General features: G+C 34.8%; 1 protein-coding gene and 1 long non-coding RNA gene across 3 annotated transcripts; one reads left to right on the forward strand and one right to left on the reverse strand.

Annotated features, from left to right (window-relative positions):
• The first annotated feature begins 448 nt into the window (after positions 1-448).
• Positions 449-1,874, forward strand: LOC114396317 (protein MAIN-LIKE 1-like). The gene is made up of 4 exons (XM_028358224.1): positions 449-1,027; positions 1,120-1,182; positions 1,641-1,709; positions 1,803-1,874. Exons 1-4 carry the CDS (start codon positions 449-451, stop codon positions 1,872-1,874), a joined length of 783 nt encoding a protein of 260 aa, XP_028214025.1.
• A 5,467-nt stretch (positions 1,875-7,341) lies between these two features.
• Positions 7,342-9,616, reverse strand: LOC114395698. Of its 2 annotated transcripts, XR_003663088.1 has the most exons (3): positions 9,163-9,616; positions 8,243-8,321; positions 7,342-8,140 (listed from the first exon to the last, which is right to left on the reverse strand). It is a non-coding gene; the product is annotated as an uncharacterized LOC114395698 (long non-coding RNA). The 2 variants fall into 2 exon arrangements; XR_003663087.1 differs by having other exon boundaries at positions 7,342-8,321.
• Between the last annotated feature and the right edge of the window lie 4,529 nt (positions 9,617-14,145).

Consider the following 14,145-nt stretch of genomic DNA (forward strand, 5'->3'; position numbering starts at 1 on the left):
TACAGGCGACAAGTACCAGTCATTGTTGACGATGATGTGTCTGTGGTACCTGCGAATTCGCCTGCAGTACCAGAGGCAGAGGCTGCTGTAGTTGGGGATGAGCCCATGGTAGATGCTGTCGCACAAGACACCGGTGCAAAGATTGACGCATAGGATACCGGTACAGAGACTGACGAGGACGAGCCTGAGGGATTTCCTGGTGGACCCAGAGACCCATCAGTGCTTACAGAGTATGCTGACCATGTTGCGGCCAGCGTATGGTCTGGACATGTATTTATAATATTAAAGTTAGTTAACATTTATTTTTTTATTTATTGGTTATTGATTCACGTTTTTTGAACAAATTGTGTTCCTTTGTACTTTAATTCAAAAACGTCCTGATTTGAAGTTACCCTCCCATGGAAGAAAGGTGCATAACTTAGGCAGGCCTGTTCCTGCAATTGAGGACATGGTTGTTGGGATAGGATTAAGTCCTTTGCTCGTGTGTTCTATTGACACTGGCGATCAGGGACTTATATCCTCCTTTGTCGAGAGGTGGCACCGGGAGACTTCTAGTTTCCACCTTTCTATGGGGGAGATTTCGATAATGCTGGATGACATCGCGACTCTTCTCCATCTGTCAATCGTTGGCGCACTGCGTGACTTCCAGCCTCTGTGCATTGACGAGGCAATGTTGCTCCTGGTTGAGTTACTTATGGTCTCACCAGAGGTGGTCATGGCCGAGATAGGCCAATGTGGCAGACCATACGTACGCCTGCAGTGGCTGCGAGACATATACCAACGTAAATGTCAGACGCAACACAAGACAACTATCACTCGCACTTATCTTCTGCATCTTTTTTGCACTCTCTTTGCTAATAAGAGTGCAACCCATGTTCATGTCGTACACTTACATGCCCTGCGTGACCTCACTCTTGTTGGGCGGTATGCATGGGGAGCTGCTGGGCTCGTCCATATGTACGATCAGCTTAATGATGCCAGTCTCAGCACCAGTCGACAGCTTGCTGGTTACATCACCTTGTTACAGGTAATTAAGATGTATTTTATAATTTAATTACAACAATGTTTTAATAAGTGTATATTTAGTTAACATGTATGATTTTTGTGTAAACCCTGTAGTCTTGGATATACGAGCACTTTCTGTCAGTTGCGGAGTGCAATGCTGATCCGGACTATGACGAGGTGTCACCACATGCGTGTCGGTGAATTGCAACAAAGAAAACTGTGAAGAAGGTGTCTACAACGACGTACAGGCAGCGCCTAGATCGTCGGTGAATCCCAGATGTCTGCTGGATGCCATATTCAGAGCACCGACCTGTGTAGGACTTTCATCCGATTTCATGCTTCTCGGGACAAGTCTGTTGGGGCCTGTTGTTGTCAGATACAGACCAGAGAGGGTTATGCGCTAGTTCGGCTACGTCTAGTGCATTCCTGCACACCCTGTCCATCCATAGGTGTCATATGATGGCATAGACGATACATGAACGCACTACTCAGACCATCTGGCGGCAGCAAGTGATCCATGTGTTATGCCAGGTCAATGTGTGTCAGACTACATTGACTGGTTCTTTCGTATTTCTCATTCATTCATTATCGCGGCACAGTCATTAGATCCTCTGGCAAATGCACTTGTTGTGTAGCCCAGACAAATCCCTCAGGTCCCGGATGATCCAGTCAGGTCTGATGTCGAAGAGCCCAGACATGTAGTGGTAAGTGTTACTATATGGTTAGACGTATGAAATGTCATTTACGTCAATTTTTTAATACTAATTTGTCTAATTTGTTTGTTTTCTATTTAATAGGAGGCTTGCGATGTAATCGCCGACAGGTTGGAGCGTCACCTCAGCCTAGGGGTAGTCATGTCAGGCACATAAACACATGAGGTCATCGAAGAATGCCTCAAGATTGCTAGGAGTGTCACCCAGGACCGCATTGTGTACGTGAGATTTCGACGTAGGCGCCGCATGGATCAGTCGTAGTTTCTTTACACATTTCATATTGACATTCGATGTATATACATTTCTTGTACTAGACCACATTTTTGTTTTTTGCTTAACATTCAGTATATTTAAAGTTATTTTTGTTTATAATATTAGTGTTAACGTTTAAGTGTTATTTTTAAATTACTTGATTCCAAATTCATTTGAATTTCGTTGAAATAGTTTCAATGTTACATTTAACTAAACATTCATAGGATAATATTTAATTTACATAAACAAAAGAGACATAAAATAAAATTAATTATTTTTTCAAATGGATTTTAGTTTGTAAATATTTTTTTGATTGGTCATGACTCAAATAAATAAAGCTTCAAATTGTAAAAAAAAAATAAAGCTTCAAATTGTAAAAAAAATGGCCTTCAATTTTTAAAAAATATCCTCTGCACACTTACGGATCAACTTGATCTGCCGGTATGCGAGGACCCAAGGACATTTTTGGCTTTTAGAAGGAATGTTGGATACACCAGTAATACTGCTAGCAATACTGTTAGGTACACCAACAATACTATTGGGTGCGCCTAACAACATCCTTAATACGCTGGGGTATACATAGTATATAAATTAGTATGCTAACAATAAAATTCTAATTCTTATAAAATTGGAAGCAATTAATATTTGCCAATAATTGAGTTTAATATTGTTATGAGTAAAAAGGAGAGTAGAAAAAAAAAATTATATAAAAGTACTTTTATACTAACTAGAAAAATTAAATTTAGTTAAACTGTTTTACAAGTTGTTAATTTTCATAATCAGTTCTGGGTAAGTAAGATTAATTTTAGGACAAGTGTTTTTTTTTTAAATCGTCTAATAATTTTTTTTATGTGTGGAATAATTTATTTTTGGTACATATTTTTATATGTAAAATATATGAACGATCATAATACATGCCATGCAGAAATTTTAACGTATCTAACTTAATTTTAACTTTTTTTCTATTTAAAGAAGAAATTGGGCCAAACAATATTACACAAAAATTCTTAAATTTTAAGTAGCTTATATTATAGTGTAAATTTTCATAAGATGTAGCTTTTAAAAAAAATCCTTAGAGCAGCTTGTTGCTGGCTTATGTGGAGCTTTTCTGCTGCGCTCCTCTACGATTCCGTGCGTGGGTTGTTTTTCTAATTTTTATTTTCTAATACAAAATTGTCGAATTATTTATCTGTTTCATTCGTCAAGTGTTCTTTTGTTTGACTGCCTTGATGATCTTTCTAAAGGGCATTTCATGCCTCAAATCTGAACTAGTATTCTTTTTGAACAAAGAGGAGCAATTTTCCTGCTTCCTATCAGTATCACGGAGTGTCATATTCTTCTCTTTTAGGTTTTTGTTTCTGTAGTTATATATTTAGCAAAGAATCTAAGAAAATATTAATCATTAATATTAATCATGGTTGGATTTTTAAATTTTGAGTGTTGGGTATTTTTTTGGGTACCTTATTGAGTTTACACAAACTCCATCTTCAATAAATTTATATCAAATGAAATATTTATAATATATAAAATTAATAAGTCATTGATGAAGAGTGATCAAAAGTTTTGGATTTGATTTTTTTAATGAATGTTTCATATTTGAATATTGTGAATGAAAAAAATATAATTAAAAAAAATATCACACTAAAACAATTTATTAAATTCTCAAATAAACATTAATCATTAATAAAATTATTAATAAATTCCTTCAATGTCAATAACTATCTTTCTGCCACATCACATGTTTTGCTGATGTGTTACTGCCTTTTATGCAGTCTGTTACAATTTGCTATATGTTGATAAACAACACATCCATGCCTCTTGAGGACACACTCCCTTATACATCTCTTAAATATATTTTTAATTTTTAAGAATCATTTACAAGTTAAATATACCTCTTGGTCGTCCCCTACTTATACACTATCTGCTAGAAAATGCACCCCAAGCTGTTTCACTCTATTGCAAAAGTGCGTGTCTAATGTCTGCCACGATATGAAATCAAATGCTCTTTCTCTCTGGTCACTTATGTTTTTGTTCATAGGTCTCCAAATGCCCCTTTCTAATTACCATTTGCCACCATGTACAAGATCTTCCCATCACCCTCACCCATTCATATAGGTTACCTTCAGATATGCTAAGAAAAAAAATCAGGTATCTCCTGGAAAGGTTAGTTTATTTGATTATGTCAGCTATTTGGTTCAATTAATTATTTGAATATAGATTATTATAGTTACCTTAATTTTTTTTAACAGCCAAAAAGTGAATCTTATTAAATAAGCTCTGTAATATGACACAAGTTGTGCCCCAATCCAAGACTAATAACAAACTTAAAAAAACATTGTGAAGACCGAAAGCACCTTCCCCAACATTTGGAACCTCAGAACCAACAAGTACTTAAGTATATAACTTTGCAGCAAACACAAAAAAAACCCTTCGAATTATCTCTGCACATAACCTGTTTCCGCAATTTCGCAGCTATCCTATTAACCTCCTACAAAAACGAGCATAATAACATATATCCCTTCACAGATGTACCTCCCCCAGGATCATACCAAAGTCTGAAACGCAGGATGTTTCTCACGTATAAATCCATCATCATTCTGCTATATACAGTGTGTTACTTATCTGTTTAAAACCAGCGTAACAACCCCACCCATGCCCCCCTTAATGTTTTGTTGAAATTGGCCAAGACAAGCTGCTGGGATTGTCGTCCACACCGCCAGAGAGTAGCTTAACCCCTTCTTCTTTGACCTTAGCCATTTCCAAGAATGTACATTAGCCTCCAATACTACGTATTTAATCTGAATTGTTTTTTGTCCAAAACTCATGTTATTTCTTCCTAACAAAATAGCACGGACTACAGCGAACCAAATTACTAGCCAACCCCAACCCTCTCCATTCATGCCAGCAGACCCTTTAAGGTCTTGGAATTCTTGAAGCTGGTGACACATTTCATTTTGCAGAACAGAATGTGAAACCACCCAATGGTAAAGCCACTTTTGTGGCATAGAAAGTAAAAAATGGCATGTGGTAAAATCTACCTCTACATAGCTAGGCCTGTACAATTGGTTGGAGTAAAGAAATTTTGCCGTGGCATTCAATGCATTAATTCAAATCTATGCCTATAAATAGCAAGCCATTTTGCTCATCTATGCATCCCATCCAAGAAAGAACAATAGATAATTTTTTGAGTGTTTCTCTTATTGTATTAAGAGAGGTCTATTATCCTATTATAAGAGAGATTGAAATCGTTCTCTTCTTTTATTTAGAGAGAGGTTGCAATTTCTCTTCTACTTAGTGAAAATATTTCTCCAGTCTTGTCCTTGATTTTTTCCATATCTTTTTAAGGGTTTTCCGCATTAAAATATTGCTTGCAATCCTCAAGGACGTAGAGAAGGTCTGCAAAACAAAACAAAAAAAATCAGAAAGCACAGCAAGTTCAAGTTGAAGAATATCAAGAGCATGAGGAAGAGAAACTCTTTGTCACCAACTGTTATGTGCTTATGCTACAGAGAGCAACATAGATGCTTGGCAGATAAACAAAGGCAGCATCAGTATCATTGCTTCTCATGCAAACAATTCCAAGAAACCAGAAAAGACCTACTCTCCGAAGTCCTGATAGCGTAATGGAGAATACACGATGTCAAAGGAAAGGGACAACTCGTGGTTGACACTTCAACAGGTGCAAACTAATCATTGACGTTCTTTCAGTACCTGGAATCAGTCAAACATTTTGAGTGAGTCAAATGTTTGAAAAACCATACTCAACATTTTTTACGATAGGATTTATCATATTTGATCCATCCAAAAACAAATTGTTGATAGTAAATATGATACACAAAAACAAGTAGTTGCTCTCAACTCAATTATCTGCTCAAATAGAAAATGTCTTGGCAGCAAATCAAGCTATTTGGCTAAGAAAAAGCATACTAAATTGAGACAAAATTGGAATGAAGCTATTTTATTGTGGGGTGATCATAAATGATAAAGCAACCATTGCCCTTGCTAACACTCCAGTTCAGCATGAAAGGACTAAGCACACAAAAGTTAAGTTTCATGAAATCTAATAAAGAGAAAAGGCTGGTAAAGTCCAGCTCATAGCAACTCTGAAAGCCTATCAGCACATATGATGACCAAGGCGGTAACCAAAAATACATTTGAATCTCTTATGACTAAACTTGTATATTTAAGGATAAACCTCGAGGAGGGTTGTATTCATATATTGTAGGAAATTTTATGACAGACATTCTGACTGCAAAAGATGTGGTGATCCTTAAGTTTAGGACTAAGTTTTGGGGTTTGTTCATGTTTAATGCAGAAGTTCGTTTGTATGCCCAGTAAAGATTAAGCAGTGGCAGAAACGTATGATTCACACGTTTGTAGAAACATATGCTCTGTTCAGTTCAGATCTTTTTAGCATCATTCTATGTAGCAGGACTATTTTTTTTTTTTTTCTGTTTATAAGTACCCTAACTCCAGAGCAATTCCAATTGTACGCTTCTACTATTAGTTGTAACTTGTATAGTCCATCAACAACATTACGATTCACAAACCAAAAGAATCTTGTTATGGAGAAATTTATTTTTACACTTTAGGGGTTCCTTATTAAATATTGGCCTACACAATATGATCTTCCCGGATACTATCAACTTAAAGCATTTCTTAGAGCAGAACTTGGCATCACAGAATTCAATTTTACCCAACATTAGCCAGAAAACTTACAACCTCAATTGATCTAAACAGATGCATCATATCATATTTTATTCCTGCCCAGGCAAAATGATGATAGTAAACATGATAAACAGAAACAAAAAAAAGTAGTGGCCCAACTCAATCCTCTGCTGAAGCCTAGAATATCTCAGTAGGGACAACGCCATAACAAGCTATTTGGCTAGGAAAAGCCCAAACAAATTGGGACAAAATTGTAATGGAGCTATTTTATTGTGGTTATGACAATAGATAAGGTATTACCATCTCTGAAAATCCTTAAATATATATTGTTTATATTTCATGCAACCCAAGAGGGAGAATAATAAGTTAGTTTAGTTAATTGCAGCTCTGGAAACCAGTTGGCATGCACTATGACCAAGGCTCAAACCAAGAATACAATTGAATCCCTTAGGACTAAACTTGAATGTTCAAGGATAAGTCTCAAGTAGTTTATATGGTGACATATTTAGAAGTTTAGGACTGAGTTTTGTGCTTGGTTTTGTATGTGTCCAGGAAAGGCAGAAAACTTCTAAATAAGAAGATGTGAAAGCGCCTCTCTCTATAAGAATGGTGCGTTCCAAGGTGTGAAGTGGGAGATAGGGGATTTCATAATTGGTTGGGGTTTTAGATAAGACGACCTTTTTATTTTTCATTCTTATTACTTTTTTAATATTGAAAAAGTAATAAGAATGAGAGGTGTTAAGCTTTTTATCATCCTAGCGCCGAGCTATTTTTCTGCAGGACCTCCCCTAAAATATCGTGACCGCAATAGAGTTTAACCACCAAGTTCGGGATGGATTGGTGTGGTTCCTCTATGCCTAGGACACTAGAATATTGAACCATGAACCGAAGAAAGGCATGAGATAAAAGCAAATATATTGGCTATTCATTGTGAGGCCCTAATTCTCGACTGGAGGGGACACCAAAGGCCTCTGCCCTTCCATCCCTTGAATAAATAGAGAGGAGGGGCAGAGTTTTTGGTTTTTTCATGTTGTCAAAGAGTTGAACAATGAAAATGGATGACTAGTGCTTGATCGACTTGATTGGATCATGTAGGAACAAGGTTCAAGTCTACTGGAGGATGCCTCAGCTGCATACATCACTACACTTCCACTTGACACCTATCATTAATTAGAAATGGTTCGTCTCGCCGTGACCTTCTCTTGAATTCTCAAAACTTCTTTCGCTCCATCCCCGCTGGGGCTAGAGCGGTCAGCTGTTAACTGACTTGTCGTAAATCCTACTTGGGGAGATTTTATTGATTCCGAAATCTGTAATTCGGAATGAATGAAAGGGTTCGCTTTGACCGTTAAGAAGAGTAGATAACTCATTTTCCCCTTGTCTTTGTTTCTATTGCATTCTATCTCATCTTATCCCATTCTGTTCTGTTCTGCGATATTTGAGAATAGCCGTCAATACCTCGGTGTGTAGGTTCGGGATACTCCTTTTTCCACAGTCCGGAGCTATTTAAACCAAACAATTAAGAATTATTAGATGTACTGGTACTAGCAATAGCAAGTGCATCTTTGATGCATTCATCAATTCTCCCGAGAAGCCACACTTACCACTAGCAAACATATTAATGACGAGGAATGCATTTTTGCTATGCTAATATACTTGCTCTGCTATTCTGCCCAAACCTGGCTGAGGAAGCGTAAAACAAAAAAAAAAATAGGGATTAAAAGATTAGGACATACTGGATTTATTTAATAATATCCACGATTTATTAATATTTTTTTTAATAAACAAAAAACAGGAAGGTAAGACCATTCCATTTCTACAAAGTACTTACAAGTTTCATAGCTTTGGTCAAGTCCTTGCTCTTTTCGGTTTTCTGCAACATAAGGTGTTTTTAGTTTTTAGTTCGGTTCAGTTCTTTTGGTATCCTATATTTTAAGCTTCTCCTCACAGTTGTAATTGCCTTATTACATCAAGAGCCCTCATATGGGGAAGCCTTTTTTCCCTTGATAATAGGGATTCTTTTGTAAATGTTGCCCTATTCAATATGTTTTCCCCAAAATTCTCCGCTTAAAGCATCTCTTATAGTGGAACTAGGCCTCTCAATTGAGTTTTGTCCAATATTAGCAAGAAAACTTGCTCCCTTAGAACTGATCGGCAATCCAGCTATGTAGAACTTTTACAATTATGAATTACCTATCCCATTTGGTTCATGAACAATACTGAGTTTAGCAACATTTGGGGTCCAACAAGACAATAACGTGTATACATCGGAACTAATCCAACTTCTACAGAGAATCAAAGTCAAACCAAAAAAGTCTGGTTCATTTTGCTGCTAACAACCCCATGATTTTGGGATTAAGCAAAGCCCTTAATCATTAGGAATTTTAAAAAGGAACTATCACAGCAACATAACATGTTCCTAGAGAAAAATAAGACTATATAATAAGAGCATAAAACCAGAAACACAACTTAAAGCCTATATATATTGATGAAACCAGGCTATGTTAATGTTCAGATGCTACACCTGAGCTTGCAGTGGTTGCAGTTCCATATTTGGTATCTGATCAAGGTGTGAACGTGTAACACGAGCAGCAGCTGACTGATGCAGTTGAAGAAGCAAACGAGCAGCTGAGTGGCTTAGTCCAAAAAGAAGCAAGTTGATCATACAGTACCACATAAAGTCAGCAATGAGAATCCACAGGAGTGTTTCACATCCAGTTATCCCTGACATGTGAAATGTTATGATGGTAATTTGTTTGGTCATGTCAGCTGTGGATGCAAGAACATGGGAAAACATAGCAGTGAGGAAGAATAAGGTAGGCTTTGCAGATTTTCACAGTAAAGATGAGAAAGAAAGATAACTGTTTGTTGTTTAGAGAGGAGGGGGCTTGAATAGGAGGTATCAAAGAAGTAAGGAACAGAGAGGAGATTGGTTTCATAAATAGAGGGACTTGGGGTGAGGCTAAATAGGGAAGAATAAAAATAATGCACAACAACAAGAAAGGAAATGTTTTTATTGAGGTCAATAACGGATTATTTAATAACCTTTTTGGCCTTTCACTTCATCCGACATCTATAAACTTGGACCACGACTAGCTTGTTTTATAAGGCTACAAGCGCTTTTTTATACTACCTATAAGGCTAAAGGCACTTTTTTATTGTTGAAAATGGAAAACTTATCCAAATTGAAAAGCTACTATAAACAATATACTAAAGATAAATATAAATTGGGCCATTGTAATATAGTGACTGTAATAATCTGTTGTCCCCGTTCCTCTGATTGAAAAATGACACATGGTTAAAAATGACATATATTACATAGACACCTAGTATAAATGGCCTTAATTTCTAACATTCTTTGGATTCCAAGGGCAACTTTATGTAAAGTATTCAACAGAACATTGGAAATACTATTAGCAAGATTATTGCTTAAGTTAGTTATTAAAGTTAAGCACTTGAAAATATCATTAGAGCAAATGAATTGTTAAAAGGTTGTTGTAGAAATTGTTTATATAAGTAATTACTATTAAGTTTGCATAACTATATATTTTTTAAAGTTAAAATGAGAGTTATTGTGTGAGTGGAGAGATAAAATAGGATCCATTAAAAATAAGCTAGTTGAAAGAAAATATGAGAGACAAAAAGCAAGTAGCGACTCTCAACACTGCTTTCTGCTGAAGCGGGAAATGTCAGAGCAGCAAATCAAGCTATTTGGCTAAGAAAATGCAAACTAAATTAGAGACAAAAATTGAGTGAAGGCTTGTAATGATGGTCAATGTATAAGACAAATGGAGTAAAGTTCCTCAAAAGGTTGAAATGAATAAAGGTAAAAATAATGAATAAAAGTACAAGATGTTCAAGGTTCTTATTTTATAAAACACTTAAATACTCTTTGAGCCTATCTGACCTTTCTTACACGGCCCTCTTAACCTCTGGCTACGTTACAAGTCCAATAAAATTCATGTGAATCAAAGAAAGACTAATTTTATTTGAATTTGGATTCTGGAATAGAACACACACTTGTGATTGTTAGGATAAAGAGAAAGGAAGAAGAAAAGAAAAATAAGAAAATAAACAATTGATATCTTAAGGTTCATACTTGCACAATTTGAGAAGAAAATTCATTCAACAAGAAACTCGATGCCTGAAGACAATTGTGATAGTAGGATACATTCAACGTCAGTCGCTCACACAGAGACCCTAGAGTTCTTTTTGAATCCAAGGGTAGTCTTTGTCATGTAAATCCTTTTAGGATCAGCCCATGTCATCAAGCTTCAACGGGATCGATGGACCTATGGTATCCCTCAATGATCTTAAATCAAGAAAGGAGTCTCCAGATAACCCTTCATTCCATCACTCACTCTCATGTTTCCCTCTCCTATCTTCCTCTCCCACTTCTTTTTCGTTCCCCATTCTTTCTTTTTGTGATCTGCTATTTATTTTGGTTCATCTCATCGGTGGGCACCTTGGTCGCGTCGACATGGTCCATATGAGTTGCATTGCTATTTTTTATTTGCTATTGCATTTTTTTTAGTTATTCGCACATTCCCCATCATCTTCATCCTTTCTTCGTTTGTGTTCTTGAGACTCCTTCGTGCCAATGTCATCCTCGTAGCGACCTCGCGCCGCCAAACCCTGCACTGATAACAACATAGTGGGTGTTCCACCCTCCATGGTAGCAGCCTTCTTTCTCGTATTGTTTTGGGGGTTAAACACTTAGGGTTTTCCAACCTTTTTTCTAATTACGAGTTGGGTTGGGTTGTCATGGCCCAATTCTAACCCTAGTCCAATAATAGTAAAAAAAATGAAAAAAAATATTGACAACCTAGTTTGTCTCCCTAAAATAAAATAAACACTATTATTTACACCTTTTTTTACACATACACCCCTTTCATTTTGGGTCTAGTGTTTTTGTTAAATCTTAAATAAAATAAAAACTAATAGTTACACCCTCCTATTTTATATTTGCACCCTTGCCACCTAGGTTGATGGACAGGCTCGTCATGTTAGCACTTCGTCAGTGTCAAACCTTTGACTTTGACCCTAAAAAATAATAATAATAGTGAATAAATAAATACATAATAAGTAAATTAGTGGATAACTCTTTATTTTATTTCTTTTTTTTGTCTCTATTATTTATTGTATTTTTTCAATTTACTTGTCTTTTTATCATGGCCTAATTAGTTAGTTTAATTAATAATATGTTTTAAATATTTCGCTATTTATTTGATATCCCCCATGTTTTAATTCCCCATCATTAATTACTAAGTGTACTCCTCACTTCTATTCTATCTCTTTCTATTGATATTCGATTTATTTGATTTTGTAGCGCTATGTCAATTATTTATGTATTTTTGTAAATTTGCATTAATATTCTTTAGTACAGGCTTACTTTATGTGCACTCCATGTTAGGTCTCTGACTTGTTTGGTGGTATTTCAATAATGTATGAATAAATTTTGTGAATGTTATACTCGGTCTCCAACTTGTTTGACTTCTCAAATTTTGTGAATGCTAGGTCTCCTTTTTCACATTTCGTGCAATCCATGTTGAGTCTCCTACTTGTTTGGTGATGTTTCAATAACATGTGAGTAAATTTTGTGAATATCATGTTGGGTCTTCAACTTGTTTGACTTCACAAAGTTTATCACAAAAACCAAAATATTTTCTTAAAAAGGTAAAAAAAAATACTCAAAATAAATTATCACCCAATTCTCTTTTTTCTCCACAAAAAATACACTTTATTTGAGATCACTTCAAGGTCCAATGCCTTAAGCGATCCTTTCCGTTTTTCACGTAAAATTCAACGTTGTTTCAATTTTCAACACCTTAACGACTTTCTCACGCAATTAAAATAAATCTTTTGAAAAAGATAAAATCAACCCAACACACAAGGTTTTTTCTGCAAAGAATTATGTAAGTTTAATTTTCTTATTGCACCTGAGGATACATAGAAGCAAGAACAAATCTCTTGTTGACCTAAAAATCTAAAAAAAAAACATAAAATCCCTTCTTTTTTTCTAAAAAAAAAATTGCTTTCTTTTTCTAAATAAATAAAAATATATCAAACATAATTCATGTTTTTAAGGGAAGATAAATGATTAAGAAGTCACTTTATTTTTTATCACACTCGATTAAAGGTTGTCGTCTTTATGATGGACGCATGGGGTGTGGATACCTTCCTCATACGTAAACGACTCTCAAATCATTTTTCTCAAAGCGTAGACTATTCCTTACTTTGTTTTATTTTTTCAATGTTTTCCTTAAATAAAAATTGGTGGAAGCTCCTAGATTTTTCTTTTGGGAAAAAAATTCTACCTTTTTCTAATTGTCATTCTTCACCTATCAACATTGGCATGTCATCTATAATAGTATACTTATCAAAATCTAGAGTTGTCTCATGTCAGGCCAAGATGAGCTCCTAGATCTCACACATCGGACAATGAATTTCCTTTGTTAAGAGAAAAAGAATGAAATAAATTAAAAAATAAAAAATTCTGACACTCAAAGTATAAAAATTAGATGAGAATTATAAAATTGATGCAAATTCTTGTTTATAAGAATTATTATAATGAAATAAAAGTTCTTACATATAGCTATCAACTTATAGATAATAACCAATAAATAATTATAACTTATAAATAACATGTATCTTAAGAGTCGACTGTCCCTACCCATGTGTCATGTTTACATTGAAATCTCACGTAACTATCATGTATATTTTATAAATCCTGTCCAGTCAGTTCAAACACTTTTTAGTCAGAATAAAATAAAGAACATATATAAAAACATTGTTTAAGAAGAAAAAAGTAGTAAGGAAAAAAATGCTGAAAAGGTGTTGAGAAAAAAGGTTGAACGGGGTGGTGTAAGGGTGGGAGGGGACAAAGTGGGAGTCCACGTGACGTAGACATAGGCAGAAAAAGGGACAAGCAAATGTGAGTGAGGGACCAAGCCATATCAACGTTCCATTTCTATAAATTCATCTTTAAACTAAAATTCACATTATATTCTCTACCTTCTTAATTGAAAACTTTGTAACTTATTAATTGTTACGTACGTGTTACGTGTTTGGCAAGTAGGGTAAAGAAGAAGGAAAGGTTGAAACTTAAAAATGGACGAGAGAGAATATAATGTAAATTTTAATTTAAATCTGAATTTATAGAAATGTACAGAAGTAATAACACCAAAATTTAGGTACTACTTCATAATAATTAAATTATGAATTAATCCATTATAATAATTGATTAATAATTCAATTAATCAATCAATTATATATTATTTACTAATCAACTATATATATAAGTATTACGATAATATAGTTATTTACAGAAATAGAATAATAATTAAATAATGTCCTACTAAAATTAAAATTAATAATAAAATAGAACCTTTTTATATAATAGAATAATATTTATTTGAATGAATAATTGAATCACCAACATTTGATAATAATTTTAGAGGAAATAAATATAAGATTATCAAGTGAATAAAATCAAATTTGGTCTATG

Source organism: Glycine soja, chromosome 18 (genome assembly GCF_004193775.1).
Source record: "Glycine soja cultivar W05 chromosome 18, ASM419377v2, whole genome shotgun sequence".
Taxonomy (NCBI): Eukaryota; Viridiplantae; Streptophyta; class Magnoliopsida; order Fabales; family Fabaceae; genus Glycine; species Glycine soja.

Excerpts from the sequence above, each read along its gene's own strand:
- LOC114396317 (XM_028358224.1), top strand. The coding sequence starts at position 449 with ATGGTTGTTGGGATAGGATTAAGTCCTTTGCTCGTGTGTTCTATTGAC. Across the intron at positions 1,028-1,119 it reads GTTACATCACCTTGTTACAG|TCTTGGATATACGAGCACTT; the intron begins GTAATTAAGATG and ends TAAACCCTGTAG. Across the intron at positions 1,183-1,640 it reads CTGATCCGGACTATGACGAG|CCCAGACAAATCCCTCAGGT; the intron begins GTGTCACCACAT and ends CTTGTTGTGTAG.